Raw genomic sequence first — 16,933 nt, 5'->3', positions numbered from 1 at the left:
TGTGCTTATAAATTTTGTCTTCCTGGCATCTTCTATAAATCATGGAAACATATAAAAGTCAACAATTGTCAAACATGCATTAGTGCAAACCATCATTTGTCATCGTAGTAGTTTTTATGCGCACTGGGAAAAGTCACAGATTTCCAAGAATAAAAGCTAGGTAGTACAGATACTCCTTGTTGTATTTGCAACTTATTTTGAGAGTTCTTAAGAGATTGATAGACTGGACGACTTGTGATTACGTAATAAATATCACACATTAAGAAGAACCAGAGGCATTGGAGGACTTTGTTTCTACTTCAGATTTAGAATCACAAGTTAATGTTCTGCTCTATTTGTTTTGCCTCAAAGGAAAAGCTTGTTGGGCAAAATAGCTTTATATACCGTAGTCCTTTTGTAACACTGTACAATACACAAAGACTTTGTATACTCCTCTACTTTGCTTTTTTGGCTTTGGAGCCTATACTAAGTATTGGAAGTACAGTAATCCTAATTATGCATCCAATAGGAATTTTTGCACCATCAAAGCAGGATTAGCAAATAGCCTTTCAATTACTCAGCTGATCAGTTTAGAGCACTGCCTTTTTATTTTATAAATGGACTCTGGTTTAAAAAATTCAGAATGTGTAATAATGGTAAGTGGCCCTAAACTGAATACATTTGTAAAAACCTCTAAAGTTATTCTCAGTTTCAAAATGAATTCCTAAAGATTCAAAATTACAATAATATTTTGCTTGCTAAGGTGATAGTAAGTGAACCACTGTATCAGATAATTAATATGTCTTTATTTGGTGCAGTGCTAACAGTTTGATGGACTATTAGTATGTGGCTACTGATCTCTTTTAAATCCAAAAGTTCATTAAAACAATCTGATGTAATTTACAAATTTTGCATATTTTTGTCATTTATATAATTATATAGCAACTTTATTTATATAAAGGAGGCAAACCAATGAAAATTTTATTATATATTTATCAAGTTATTTCATACCACCTATAATACTAGACTCCAGAAGGTATAAAAACATAAAAAATAATCCATACAATAAAATGTCTTAAAATACTTTTACTCAAAGTAAGATATTAAAGCTTTATGGGCAAGAAAGACTTCAAGGTGGTAATACTGAAGTCCACCTTAATAAAATTGCTTTTACAGACTTGCAAAATGTCAGTAATGAGAGGACCAGGCACACTTTTGGAGGTAAGGTGTTTTAGATCAGGGTTATCTCAAAGGTCTCTCATCTGGTTCATGGTCCTCACATGTTCATTAGAATGAGACTTTGTGCTGTACCCCTCTAGAAAAATGGATAAATGGGCAGAATCCTTGGAGGGGGAATAGTTACCATTAACAAAAGATGTAAAAAGCAGTATTGCAGTAATTACACAAATTAACGTAAATTGCATCAGTTATCTACATTGAGTTGGAAGACAGCAAGTGTTACCTGTTGTTGAAGGTAAAAACCTAAGCTTAATTTTTGTCTTTTTATATATATTATCATATTATAATATAAGTCAGCTTGGTAGTTAGGTTACTTTTCCATACAGAATATTTTAAGTATTTTTGAAGGAAAGTGGCATTTATTTATTTATTACATTTATATGCCACCCATTTCACTGTCAGGCGATTCATCTGCATGTCCATCTTGCTTCTCAATATAATGTAGCAATTATGGTTTGTTCCATGATGGCTGAGTTCACATAACTCATTTCACAAGGCCAAAACCAAACAAGCCACATTTGGGTTTAAAACAAACATTACAATTTAGTGGAGCAGTGGATTTTTTCAGTGTAAAAAATTATATTTTCATAACTGGGGAAGATATCCAAGGTTTAAAGATGTGATAGTTTTGGGACATCTGGCAATGTGGCTAAGCTTAAAGACCTTGCCTAAGTCGGGTGTTGCTGATGTTTACAATTACTATGATAAAGTCAAAAGCTAATGAACAATCTTGATACAGAATTTAATCCTTATTTATTATCTGAGTTTGAAATTAAGTGGCTTTATCAATATGAGAATACACCATTGTTTTGTATAATTGCTTCAAAACATGTAAATGTTTTTAACAGACTTACCTATTCTGCTGTATTTAAACCTTAATTAAGATGAAAAAATGTACGCAGCATTATGTAGGTCCTATACAATAAGATTTTCTACAGGAAAGAATACACATCTACCCAATTTCCAGTTGATTCAAAAGAGCAGTGGTTACTGCTGTTGCATTTATCCATAGGTTCTGTAAGCAGCTAAGAGTCTGACATGGCCCATTGTTTTGCAGAACATTTTCTTAATTTATTGATTCCTAAATTTGGTTATGAGCAACCTTTCCATTACAATTGTGAATTAAACAATATTCTTTTTGGAAAAATGGTTACATACCGTAATTTGGTCCAGCAGCAGCCCATTCAAAGCAAGTATAAAAGAAGAAGTTGGATACATGTAAGCATTCTTCTGAAAGGGTTGTGTCTTTAGACTGATGATAAATTATTGCAAATCATGCATGAGAGCAGTTTCCAAGCTGGAAGTTTTGCAAAGAAATTTAGATCATGAAAACTGATTTGGAAATGGTAGATTGAACTAGTGTGCCTTATACTAGCTGTGGGTAAAATCTAAAAACACTATAATAAAATCCTGTAGAATTAGCAATGCAATTGATCTGGGGTTTGGAAAAAAGTACTCTATATATTTTGTTAAGCCATGGTTTGTTTAATGACAGTTGGCTAAATATTTGAAACCACAAACTGGTTTAAACTATACACAAAACTATGGTTATGTGACTGGATTCAGACATCTTCCCATGCAAGCACAGTTTATGTTGCTGGAAAATGCTAAATTTAGAGGATCTATGACAATGAAGTTGACATCACCACAACCAACTCACCACAGCCAACTTGCTGCGGGAAAACTCACCTCAGGAAAACTCATTGTGGGACAAGAGTTACACTAATATCAAAGAAAAGTTGGAATACAATCATTAAAGAAAGGATGCAAAAGGAGGGACAGAATGAAATGTGAATGAAAGACAAAATTTAAAATATTTTTTTATTTGAAATAATTTAATTGTTAAATTGTCCTGTGGCAAATTGTCCACGGTGAATTGTCTCATTCCAAAATTTAGACATTATGTTACACAATGTGCTTCTTGATGGTTTCTCTGCATATTATGTGAGTCAGCCATTATAGTTTGTAAAATAACCATGGTTATTTCCCAGCGCAAAACCACACATTACATGGCTTTTCACCCCTTGGTTTCACTAAGATTTTTCATAATAGGATGGGAAAAGCTGCTTTTTAGTAGCTGATTGACCTTAATGACTTCATTGCATCATGTCATGCAGCTCAGTAGTGGTGTTAGGTAAGCAAAGAATAAACGAAGCAGTGAGGATTCCTGTGACTCATAATTCCAAGACGCTGGGTCAAAATTATTGTGCAAGTTCCCTTCTGTGTGCCTTTTCTTAGCTACAGAACAGGTTGATAAGAGCAAGTAGTTGCTCATAGATGACATTTACACTGTACCCAGTTCTCCCAATTCTTTCCTTCATTCCATAGTTTCCTGCAGGTGAATAGTCTTTCAGTGAAATTAGAGGGATAGACTGCAGAAAAACTGGTCAATTTCTGTTCCTGATTCCTTTCATCATTGCTGAGGTTTATCATAGGGCAGTAGAGATGGCAAGATTTAACTCAGTAATGCAACAACTTCCTGAGGAGAGAAGTTAATAGATTCATAAAGCAATATTTTGTCATACTCCCGAATTATTTTACAGATGAGATCACCCTGTATAATCTGGGAATTTCCAGTATCAATTCATGTTCCATGTCTGGCTCCCAAATCCATATTGTGCGGCCCTCACAGTTTTAGAAACTTCAATGTCAATTTCAGTGAAAAAAGTCTGTAAAACAAAGGTGCAATTTCCCACCAGGGTTTTGGTGGCAAATAACTGTTTAAAAGATGTTGAGTCTTTGCAAAGCAACAGTGCTGACCTTGCCTTCTTTGATAATATTTCATTATTGTCCTCCTCACTATGCAAAAACTGTAATCAAAGAAAAGAGTGCAGGCTGTAGTTGCCAAAAACAATGCTTGTCCCTATCTCACCAGACATTGTTTACTACAAAAGTTTGCAGTCTTCAAAGCTGCTCTAGTGTTTACTGATTTTGTTATGTGTCTCAGAACTGCTTTCCAAGAGTAATTCTTTAAATCTTGAAGGAGAGTTGCACTTTGTATCTTAATCTGAATTCTTATTCAAATAAACGGAAGGCATAAGAGGGAGGAAAAACATTGTAGCCCATAAGAGCACAGATGACATTTGGGGTTGTGGATTTTTCCCCCCCTGTAATACAATATACAAGATACGAAACTTACAAAGAAGCAGAAATATGCCACCAGACCTATTGTGTTGTATAATATTCAACTCTTGCTTTTTTAATATCACTGATTTAAGAAACAACAAGACTGCTGTGTATTTGGAATATATAAGAAGACTTTCTTGATTGTTTCTGTAACCTTAACACTTTTCAAACCTCTTTAGCTTCACTGAAGATATTGGAATAATCTCATACAGGTGACAGCTTTGCTGTTCTGCTCAACTGGTGTCTTGTCTTTGGCCTGACAACAGATTTAGTGTCAGATAACAAATATTTGTAATTAAGGATTATTTTTTTTTTGCTAAATGTTACTAATTTTACAAAAGAAAATAGTGATATTTGTATAGCATGATGTGGCGTATTTGGTTGTGTTTTAGTATCTTATATTAAAGCAGTTATTATGATTTGTAAACTTTGATTTATGATACAATATTTTAAGCGAAGCCCTGCACTTCAACAAATTGCTGTCAAAACAAAAAGTGCTATGTTATTAATTTAATTGTAGAAATGAACAACCATCATTGGAGCAGACAGATCAAAATCCATGAGATACTTGCATCTAGATCAAGTTCATTATTTTTCCATTTTAGTATTAGTCTATCTCCTAGGCCAAGGGTCTTCAAACTTGGCAAGTTTAAGACTTGTAGATTTCAACTCTCAGAATTCCTGAGCTAACATGACTGGATGAGGAATTTTGGGAGTTGAAGTCCACAAGCCTTAAAACTGTCAAGTTTGAAGACCCCTGTCCTAGGCTTTTAATTTGCTAAAATGAGCTAAACCAATTCCTTTCTTGAATGAGAAGTACAAAATATTTGCATGGTTTGCTGTTTTGACAATGTTCTTTTGGATCTATTTGCTTGCTAAACTAAAGACTGAGATCAAAACAACTGTTGCAGATGAGCACTTTGGGCTGCCTAGTCAGTAAAAAAAAGAAAGAAAGAAAGAAAGAAAGAAAGAAAAAGAAGTCTTTCATGTTAATCCTATAATTACATTCTCTGGATTTACTAGGCCAGGAAATTCTTTTACAGTAATGCTTTGACCGTAAAACTTCTTATTGACTTAGACAACCTGGATGGAGGAAACCAAACATTAGAATCAAGCAAGCTTTCTATTTCTTTCTGGATCAGAGTAATTGCAGGTTCACAAACTGTCAAGTTCTAAAAAGTTGTTTTTATATTTAGTCTATTTCTATTTCAGGTACCTATATGTATTTTTGGAAGTTTACAGTTTCTGGTCCTCCTTGAAATAGACAGTTTATGTCTTAGATTCATGAACTACACCATTGTAAAAATGAAAATGCATTAGACCTGATTATGCCGGCCTATCATTTTATTCCATAAATAGAGTACAGGTAAATTTACTTAAGCAGAATAATCTATGGATATATTGATAAAATCTTTAGTTATTCGTGGATTTTGAAGCTAAAGTAAAAACGCTTTTACGTGAGAATTCTGCATAAAGCAGAAACATTGAAAGCAGATCCAGCAGAACCAATTTTCTTTCAGTGTAATGTCGTTAAAGTTAAAACTGTTGAAAGACTCATTTGGCCTTTTTCTTTTTTTAAGACACCCATTGGAAGGAGCTTTTTTCTAATTCCTTTTCCTGGCTCCTGAGTTCAGGCCGTCTAATGAAACTGTTACATTTATTTAATCACCTTTGTGTATCTTAGTGACACTGGATGGGCATGATTTTTCAGCTGAAACATAAGTGAACAGGCAAAATTCACAGGAGTTTAGTCAATTCCTATTTTCTCTTCCTAGTGGGATGAATTGGTAGGCAAAGCTATAAGGTTTTCTTTTATCTTATTTTTCCACCTCTTTGATATGAATTGGAGTGAAGATTTTTTTTTTGAAAAAAAATCTGCAACCCTGGGCAGTGATTTCTACTTAATTTTGAATCAGCAGAAGATTGTGGATTGCCTTCACATTGTTTCAAAGGGTTTGAGGGGTGGTGGCGAAAAACATAATAGTAGGTGGTGAGATCTTTATATATCCTTGATTTTGCTTTAGTCAAACAATGTGCTGAGGCAAAATATAGTTTGCTTCTCTATGGGTTAGGTGGGATTCAGATGGTTCTCACCAATTCAGGCGAACCAATTGTTAACTTTTTGCCCAGTTCAGAGAATTGGCTAATCCCACCGCTGGCTGGCCCTGCCCGTCCCCTCCCAGGAGTCTCCCCATGCCCCATTTTGGCTTCCAGGTTGGTGCAGGAGGCTGTCCAGGCCCCAAAACAGGGCACAGGGGGTGTCGTGTGTCCCCCCATCGTACCTCATTTTGGCTTCCATGGTGGTGCAGGAGGCCTTCCAAATGGGGATTTTACTGTGGGGTGAGTTGGGAATGGGGATTTTGCATTTTTATTGCTCATAAGTAAGCAGGAACCAGGTTTCCTTCTTTTCCTCTTTCTTTCTTATGCTTTCACTCTTTTTCTTTCCTGAGCCCTTTCTTTTTTCAAATCTGTTTTCTATTTGTTTATCCCATACTTTTGCATTTTTTGATGTATGAAGGGTCAAATACTCAGCCATTATAATTCTACATTCCTTATTTACAGAAATCATATCAAAATTTAGAATGAATGCAGGCTCTGAATCCCTCTAACCAAAAAGTGTTTCTCAATAGAAGAGGATATCTGTAGCCCAGGGTTGAACTGTGGGTTCCTTGGTGCTCTCTGAGCTTGATGGTTTTCTTGCAGATGTTTTATTGCCCAATTAGGTAACATCATCAGTACTAGAAGGGAGTGAAGTTTGCTCTTATTTTCATATATTCGTGGCTTACACTGTCAGTGTTGATCACAAAAAGTGTTTTGATTGGAGCCGGGTCTCTGCAGCCTCAGACAGAGAAGGGCTATTCTGCACCCCTCCCTCAAATGTTCTTTAAAATACAGTTTCCCAGCATTCCTTTAGGAACCTCCAACATGCATACTGTGGTTACTTATCCTAAAATGAATCCTCTTTCTCTGGAGCTTCTAAATTTGCTGTTTGCTGGGGAGGTATGTAGTTTAAAAGTCAGTCTACTTTTAGTGTACACCTGACTTTCATAACCAAACAAAAGTCGATTTTCCGTGCAGTTCACACCCCTTGCTCCCTGGATCTGGATGTCACAAAGCAAAGCCCACATTTTATAATTAACTTCGGTGCCCTGTTTTGGCTGGCAGAGTGCTGCAGGAGGCTAAGTGCTGTCACGCCCCCTGGCCACACCCACCCTGGCCATGCCCACTCAGCCACACCCACCCATGCAGCCAGTCATTAAGGCAGAGAAGCGGTTGTTAAAATTATTTGAATCCCACCACCGGTTACCATGATACCAGCCAATGTTTTATTCAACAAACTATGGGTAACCATGATGCCTGAAACAAGTCTAATTACGCATGCTTTTTCTTCAAAAAGTCATTGTTCAGCAAATGCAATTCTCAGACCAAGACAACTCAGAGTTGTTTACATCCCTATCTGCTGCTGAACTGTACTTGTTTGCCTTTGACACCCCCCCCCCCACATCTGTAATTTTGCTGCTGTTTATTGATGGTAGATGTGCCATCTGTGTCTTTCCTCCAATCTGTGTTGTTTCACAGCATTTGGGGCATTTTCCATTCCTTTTCATATCTTTCCAGAACTCTGTTAGAGCTCTTTGTTAAGCCATGGAACTCAAGCATAGCTACAGAACAAAGCATCCCTCCCAAAGCAGCTGGAATCTCCACTGGAGCATAACTAAGGCTCAGTAAATGAATTAAGGACAGGAACTCTTTTTATTCCGATCAGATTTTCTGCATTTTGGGAGGAATATGCTGAATTGATGGGTTGCTTCTGCATGGGAGAGCTGGCTTTTATTTATTTTTTTGAGGGGTCCTTGGTGTTCTTTGAGCTTGTGTGTTGTCTTGCAGACATTTCATTACCCAAACTTGGTAACATCATCAGTGCTCATACACACCAAGGACCCCTCATGTCAACCCTGAGCTACAAATATTCTCCTTTATTAGCTTTTATTTTTAATCTTTGAAACCTGTATCTTGTATATTTAAAAGCAGCAGAACTGCTGCATTATAGTTTCCTGAGTAAGAAGTTTCATATTTATTTTTTTATTGGTGAGAATTGCATTTGGATCCATTCATTTGAATTTTGTCCTGGCAAAAGATTTCCATCCTGCTTTGAGTGGCAGAACCTCTTTGAAGGTATTTAAGTCCCTTTGGAATCGGAACCATATCACAGCTCTCTTGTTATGAGCATTTCTGCATCAAGGATGCTAGTCTAGTGGTCCACATATACCTTTTAGCAATGAATGAGGCTAAAATTGTCAGTCACAGTATTCTGGTCAAATTTTAATACATTCGTACCTGAAGTTTAAGTTTGGAATTGTTCTGCATTGAAACTTTGAACTGTTATTAAGCATGTATAGTTGTATGTCACATATTCAATAATATCCTTACAGGGTTTGGGAGGTTATAGGTTTTATTATGTCGGCTTGTTCTCATCTTAATGAGATCCAGGGTGCTCTGGGTCAGCCCCTTTGACCTTAGTGTGTTCCTTCTTTCTACACAGCAACAGAAGTCAGGAGTGGTACCTTGGGAAGAAAAAAAAATGAATGTCTTGCATTAAATTCACTGGAAATGAAATATTTTCTTATCCAGGATATGAAATCTCCATTGATAATAGAAATAACCAGAGCTTTGAATGAACATAAAATGCCTAACCTTACTTAACCTTCTCATTTTAGATGCTTCCTGGTATGAGTTTTCTAAAATGTTCATAATGGATGTGTGCTTATCCCACAAATTATTTCATCAAATTTCTTCTTAAATATTCTGTAATGCAACTATTCTAGATTAAGGTATCTTAACATATAGTTTACATACACTGCTCAAAAAAATAAAGGGAACACTTAAACAACACAATGTAACTCCAAGTCAATCACACTTCTGTGAAATCAAACTGTCCACTTAGGTAGCAACACTGATTGACAATCCATTTCACATGCCGTTGTGCAAATGGAATAGACAACAGGTGGAAAGCATAGGCAGTTAGCAAGACATCCCCAATAAAGGAATGGTTCTGCAGGTGGTGACCACAGACCACTTCTTAGTTCCTATGCTTTCTGGGTGATGGTTTGGTCACTTTTGAATGCTGGCGGTGCTTTCACTCTAGTGGTAGCATGAGACGGAGTCTACAACCCACACAAGTGGCTCAGGTAGTGCAGCTCATCCAGGATGGCACATCAATGCAAGCTTTGGCAAGAAGATTTGCTGTGTCTGTCAACATAGTGTCCAGAGCATGGAGGCACTACCAGGAGATGGGCCAGTACATCAGGAGACGTGGAGGAGGCCTTGGAGGGCAACAACCCAGCATCAGGACTGCTACCTCCACCTTTGTGCAAGGAGGGACAGGAGGAGCACTGCCAGAGCCCTGCAAAATGACCTCCAGCGGGCCACAAATGTGCATGTGGCTGCTCAAACAGTCAGAAACAGACTCCATGAGGGTGGTATGAGGGCCCAACGTCCACAGGTGGGGGTTGTGCTTACAGCCCAACACTGTGCAGGACGTTTGGCATTTGCCAGAGAACACCAAGATTGGCAAATTCACCACTGGCTCCCTGTGCTCTTCACAGATGAAAGCAGGTTCACACTGAGCACATGTGACAGACGTGACAGGGTCTGGAGACGGCATGGAGAATGTTTTGCTGCCTGCAACATCCTCCAGCATGACCAGTTTGGCAGTGGGTCAGTAATGGTGCAGGGTGGCATTTCTTTAGGGAAGTGCAGAGCCCTCCATGTGCTCGCCAGAGGTAGCCTGACTGCCATTAGGTATCGAGATGAGATCCTCAGACCCCTTGTGAGATCATATGCTGGTGCGGTTGGCCCTGGGTTTTTCCTAATGCACGACAATGCTAGACCTCATGTGGCTGGAGTGTGTCAGCAGTTCCTGCAAGATGAAGGCATTGATGCTATGAACTGGCCCGCCCGTTCCCCAGACCTGAATCCAATTGAGCACATCTGGAACATCATGTCTCGCTCCATCCATCCACACCACATTGCACCACAGACTGTCCAGGAGTTGGGGGGTGCTTTAGTCCAGGTGTGGAAGGAGATCCCTCAGGAGACCATCCGCCACCTCATCAGGAGCATGCCCAGGTGTTGTAGGGAGGTCATACAGACACGTGGAGGCCACACACACTACTGAGCCTCATTTTGACTTGTTTTAAGGACATTACATCAAAGTTGGATCAGCCTGTAGTGTTTTTTTCCCACTTTAATTTTGAGTGTAAGTCCAAATCCAGACCTCCATGGGTTGTTAAATTTGATTTCCATTGATAATTTTTGTGTGATTTTGTTGTCAGCACATTCAACTATGTAATGAACGAAGTATTTAATAAGAATATTTCATTCATTCAGATCTAGGATGTCTTATTTTTGTGTTCTCTTTATTTTTTTGAGCAGTGTATAAGAAAAGTTTTAATAGTGTTCAACTATCTTTCAGCATTATCATTTGGGTACTTTTACTGCTTTATGTGTGTATGAAATGTGCTTGCCTTGGTTTTCAAGCAAACATTGAAACTACGATGTTTGGAACACCAGAATATCAGTAATAACCAACAATTATCAAAAAATTCTTAACATTTTTGAATGTTAAAGAAATATAAAAAGATTCTCAAAATCCATCTGAAATTTTCAGTAATATTTCATTTGGACTTTCTGTGGAATATGAACCATCGCCATAAACTTTTCTTCATATTGTAAATATTCCATAAAAGGCATTTTGACACTATGATATTCTCATAGTGTATGATATACTTGCAATAACCATCCCACTACATGCAGATAGTCCTCAACTTACAAGACCATTTATTGACCATTCACAGTTACAACAGCACTGAAAAAAGTGACATGACCATTTTTCACACTTATGACCATTGCAGCTTCCCTGGTCATGTGATTTACATTCTTGACAACTGATTCACATTTATGATGGTTGCAGTGTCCCAGAATTATGTGAGACCCTTTTGTGACCTGACAAGCAAAGTCAATGTGGAAACCAAGTTTACTTAACAACCATGTTACTAATTTAAGAACAGCAGGAATTCAGTTAACAAATGTGGTGAGAAAAGTCATAAAATGGGGCAAATTCACTTAACAAATGTATCACTTAACAACAAAAATTTGGGGCTCAATTGTGGTCATAAGTTGAAGACTATCTGTATTTTTTCTGTTTATGGTTGTTCCTCCATCATATATATATGCACATTAAATGTAATTTTAAATTCCGGAGATTGCAGGATGTCTGTTTCTTCTTTTAAACACACACACACACACACATACACACAAAACCAAAAAATAGTAATATTTAGCTTCCACATTGAAACTCTCTCTGTATAGGTAGTCCTTAACCAATGACCACAATTGGAACCAGAATTTCTGTTGCTAAGCAAGGCAATTGTTAATTGAATTCTACCCAATTGTACAACCTTTTTTGTCATGGTTGTTAAGTGATCACTGCAGTTGTTAAATGAGTCACTCAGTTATTAAGTAAAACTGCCTTCTCCCATTGACTTGGTTAGTTGGCTGGTAAGGTCACAAATGGTGATCACATGATCCTCCATGCCGCAACTGTCATAAATACATACCAGTTGCTAAGTGCCTGAATGTCAATCAAATGACACTGGAAATATTGCAATAATGGTTTAAATGGGAGGATTGGTCATAAGTCATTTTTTTTCATTGTCATGGTAACTTTTAATAGTCGCTAAACGACTGTTAAAAGGTCAGATACTATCTGCATCCTAATGTAGACTTTGGATTTCTTTATTTTGAAGACCCTGCTGAATTTCCTAACATCACAAATATAGTTGTTTTTACTCAGTGAAATGTGCTTTTGATATGCCTGTTTGAGAGGAAGTCTGCTCAAATGGAAATTTGGTGAGCACTGGGATATAACGATGCTGCTATTTAAGTTCCAACCAGTATTTTTAAAGCATAGGAGTGTCATTTAAATTCATATTTATTTGTGACTGCAAAAACAGAAATGGATTGAGTCTTTGAGCTTTTTAACATTTTTGAAAGTAGTTTCAGAATAACCTCCTCTTGTACCTTCATGTGAAGGAAGTGAAAATAGAATAAAACACAGTGCAAATCAGCTAATATTGTTCATCAAATATATTGTATTGTATGTAGCTATTGTATGTAACTAAGTGAGGCAAGTTCTTTACTCCCACTTCAGTTTTTCAGAACGTTACATAGAATGTCATTGTTTAACTCAACCAGTTCCAAGAGTTTTACATATATCTGTAAAAATCATATAGATATAAAATGAATTGCTGTCATTGAAACCACAGCCCTCTCCACTTTTCCTCATATTTCTTTTTTTGCTGTGTTGAAGGTTATGATAGACATGTAAGCCTTTCCAAAGTACACCTCACATGTTTTATGTGCTAAAAGGAAATTGATATGAGAAAATATCTGTAAATTCAACTTTAAAAAAAGAATCCTTTTGTTCCTTAAAAACCTCATAAAGTAGAAATAAGTAGTTGTAAAGAACTTGTCTTTCAGTCATATTTGTGGAAGACCCAGATAATAATTTGATAATTACATGGTCCAATAATATGTAGCTAAATGCATAGTTTGCTGTGGAACTGAAGTAGGCAATAGTTTTATTCAAGAGCATAAAACCATGAAACTCTACTGATAGTATTGTAGCTGTTTCTCGCTAGAACTGGAGATTGAGACAAATAAAAACTATTCTCCAAGTTGCAAGTCTAGCTTGATTTACAGCAGGCCTCCTATCCTGATGAACAAAGTTCTATTGTACAGAGGTGCCAATTCAGCAGCTTGCCAGGCATTCAGATCGCTGGCATTTATTTTGGTGTTTCATAAGCTAATTCAGTAACTGCTAGTTTTAACCAGCTGTTCGAAGTGGCATGGCAAAGGATACTGTAGCTGAAACTTTTCCAAAGTATAACACTTCTTTCAGGGATGGATCCTGTTTTGTAAAATTGGAAGAGAAAAAAGAATGAAGGAGATTAAATTATCTTCGGAGTGAAAACTAAGCAAATTTAGAATTGTGGTCTGATAACAGTTTGGATTTTTCTGTTTCTACCCCTTCTAAGTCATGTGAATTTTGTAAGTGGAAAAAGTTAGAGGTTTATCAAACAGAAGATAACACAGTGGAACACTTTTCAGCAGTTGTTTATCTTTTGCCAGTTTTAATGCTGATTTGTGTGCCTAAACGGAATGAAAATAACAGTGGTAGGAAAATACAGTAGCTAGAATCAGTTACTCTTATAGATGTATCATCCCTAGGTGACTTCTGTTTGTGCAGAAAAAACAAAGTTCTGATAGGAACGTTACAAGCAAACTAGCTTTTCTTTCTTTCGGCCAGAAAAGTACTTACACTGTGAACTTAAGAAGTCTCCACAGTTTTCAACAGGGGAACTGTGGAGACTTCTTAAGTTCACAGTGTAAGTACTTTTCTGGCCGAAAGAAAAGCTAGTTTGCTTGTAACGTTCCTATCAGAACTTTGTTTTTTCTACACAAACAAAACTTGGTTTCTGAATGTATTGGTGTCAAGTGTCAACCTTGAAGATGGCCTAACTCTGGCCATCTTCTTTTTTGTATCTTTCCTCGAAGGAGGTTTCTTTTCGCATTGCTTCAGGGCTGATACAGCCTGGAGCTAAGGGGCAGGGAGGGCGGTATAGAGATAACTGGCATATTGTAGACAGAATAAAATTATTTCCCCTGGGAGTCAAAGATATTCGTACAGGTATTCAAAAAGTGGAGACTGAAGACACCTGACAACTGGACTATATTATGATTGGACCATGTGACTGGTGATTCTGGGGGGAAGTGGTAAAGTTTTACTTTTAATTGGGTGTAAAACCGGCAGGAATGTAGAGCTGGTTTTCCACCAACTTTGTGCCAATTTGATATGTCCCAATAAAATGTTCTTTGAGGAATATGCCTGCCTTGGAGTTCTCATTGTTGGGGATGCTTAACATCAAGTATATCAGACAATAAAAATTTAGGCTGTTTTTCAAGTAGAAAACAGAAAAGCATGAGAGGGTGGGGAGTCATCTATAAAAACGGAAAATGAAGTGAGTACATTGAATTCAGATCTGGTGTAGCATGTACTCTTCTAATTTTAACCCTTGTCAACAATTTGCAGGCACTATTTTCAGAGCGATTGTCAAGCCTAAGATGACTGTTGCTTAGCACCTTTATTTTCTTGTTCTGGCAGATGCCTATTCTACCTCCTCCAATGAAAACGGAGCAAAATCTGATTCTGTGGCTAATTTACAGCCCCACACATCCCTCAATTCCATCCAGAGCTCCCCCGGTCCAAAGCGTTCAACCAACACCCTGAAAAAATGGTTGACGAGCCCTGTACGTCGACTGAACAGTGGGAAGGCTGACAGCAACATCAAAAAACAGAAGAAAGTACGTGAAGGAAGGAAGAGCTTTGACCTAGGATCTCCCAAGCCAGGAGATGAAACCACACCTCAGGGAGATAGCGCCGATGAGGTACAAGTACACTTAGCCATTTTTGTTTAAAGAATACTAACTTGAGCCTAATATTTTCATTTCTGCTATTCTGCTTTTCAATAGCTGATTGATAAACATGATTGACAGTCTAATCTAGACTGCATTCACACACCCTTTTAATCCCAGTGCCAGGTTTGCCAGGCACAGTCTTTGTCTCAAGAATCTGAAGCAATAGGGAAGTGGGTTTTTTTCATATGGAAAACAAAAGAAATGTGAATGTTCTATGTGAACATTCTGGTTTGGGTAGAGGAGGAGTTTCAAGGATTTTAGTGACCTGAAAAGCTCCAGTTGGATTGCTGCAGGACCATTCCCACTCCACGCCTACTTTGGGGTCTACAATAGCAATAGCACTTAGACTTATATACCACTTTATGCTGCTTTTACAGCCCTCTCTAAGCAGTTTATAGAGTCAGCCTATTGCCCCCAATAATTTTGGTCCTCATTTTACCTCCCCTTAGAAGGATGGAAGGCTGAGTCAGCCTTGAGCCTGGTGAGATTCAATCTGCCAAATTGCAGACAGTCAGCAGAAGTAGCCTGCAGTACTGCACTCTAACCACTGCGCTACTGTGGCTCCATTCCCATTTCTGCTTTACATGACTGGAAAGCACAGGACCTCCCCAGTAACCAGCATTCTCTTTTCCTTTTTTTCTTAAGCTGAAGTAGGAATAATAATTTTCTGGAAGGTGTTTCACAAGATTGCTTTTTCTACCAGTGACCTCTGCAGTGTTCTTTTTCTTCTCTCCAGAAAGTATGGAGCCTTGCTATAAAGGAGAAGCAGCAGCTTCCCTGCAGCTACTGTTTCCCCACCACCTTCAAAGCAGTCTTGAACAGCCACAGTCCCATCCTCATGTGAGGTTGGCCCTGTTTTACAAGTGTGGCAGGAACACTGCATGGGTAGTGATTTTCGAAGTGGTGTGTTTTCTTCCTGCCTTAAGCATATCACTGGGCATGTGGGAGGGGGAAACACAGTTCAATGCTGAGATTGGGAACTGATGACAGGAACTCAGTCAGTTGCCCTTTTATTGCTGTGAATATTACTTGAGTGAAGCAATAAGTAGCTCTTATGCAATGGAAGTAAATGTGTGAAAATTCATTCTCCCATACACTGTTGTCTTATTATAATACATTTTGGCTCCATGTGATGGGGTGACTTGAGACTTACTCTTTTGCAAATAGAAGATTCTTATAGAACAGGGGTCTCAAACTCACATCATCATGGCACCATCACGTGACATATTGCAACTTTTCCTCCTTCCCCTTTGCTAAACTGGGCATGACCAGCATGTGACACACCTGGCCCGCGGGCTGCGAGTTTGACGGCCCTGTTATAGAAGGAAGGTGGTAGAACAGTGTGGGGTTGTTGTTTTTTCCTGTTATCCATCACTATGTCCCACGGTATTCTCCAAATCCTCAAGAAGACTGTAGGGGGAGTTGCCTTCATCAGGGAGAAGCAAGAATTCATTCATTTATTTGATTTTTGTATACTGAATTCAAATTGATTTTAATATAATGAAACATAAAACCGATTTCATTTTTCTGTGAGGTTTTCTTTTCTTTTTTTCCATCCTTGGTCCTATTTTTTAGACCATTTTTTTTCCTTTATCTTGTTCACATCTTTGTAAACACAATTCTCTTGCTTTCAGAAGAGCAAGAAAGGTTGGGGTGAAGATGAACCAGATGAAGAATCTCATACACCACTTCCTCCTCCAATGAAGATTTTTGATAATGATCCTACACAAGATGAGATGGTAAGGCTCTAACCTACATTTCTCCTTGGCATAACTTCATTAAAAAGAAAAGGTGGGGGGAATTCCATTAGGATCTAAAACATCAAGTTTGCTATATGTGGTTTTGTTTTATTTGTTGATGTTTTCCTAGGAAAAAAAATGGAACCGAACCATCTACTTTCAAAATCTTAGTGATAAAGTATATTTGTGTATTGATGTCCATTTCCTGCTAAGTCTTATAATTTATCCTGTCTAAATTTGTAGTTTGAGGTTTTTTTTTACATTCATACTTTTTATGGGTATTAAATGATGCTTTTCATTTATTTTGTTTG

At 37.7% G+C, this 16,933-nt stretch overlaps 1 protein-coding gene across 9 annotated transcripts in view; it reads left to right on the top strand.

Moving 5' to 3' along the window:
- The window catches only part of KALRN (kalirin RhoGEF kinase), a 554,985-nt gene that overhangs the window by 470,192 nt on the left and 67,860 nt on the right, over positions 1-16,933 (top strand). For 6 of the 9 annotated variants that reach the window (XM_087950201.1, XM_087950194.1, XM_087950193.1 and 3 more), the window contains 2 exons: positions 14,570-14,853; positions 16,518-16,622. In XM_087950201.1, coding sequence (XP_087806327.1) covers positions 14,570-14,853; positions 16,518-16,622 — 389 coding nt within the window. The remainder of the gene's footprint in view (positions 1-14,569; positions 14,854-16,517; positions 16,623-16,933) is intronic. The other 3 variants (XM_087950195.1, XM_087950198.1, XM_087950200.1) reach the window with 1 other exon arrangement.

This window comes from Notechis scutatus, chromosome 1 (genome assembly GCF_049901735.1).
Source record: "Notechis scutatus isolate UNSWTSFEM ecotype Mainland chromosome 1, rNotScu1.2, whole genome shotgun sequence".
In the NCBI taxonomy this organism is placed as follows: domain Eukaryota; kingdom Metazoa; phylum Chordata; class Lepidosauria; order Squamata; family Elapidae; genus Notechis; species Notechis scutatus.
This window is presented reverse-complemented; position numbering and strand designations above follow the sequence as displayed.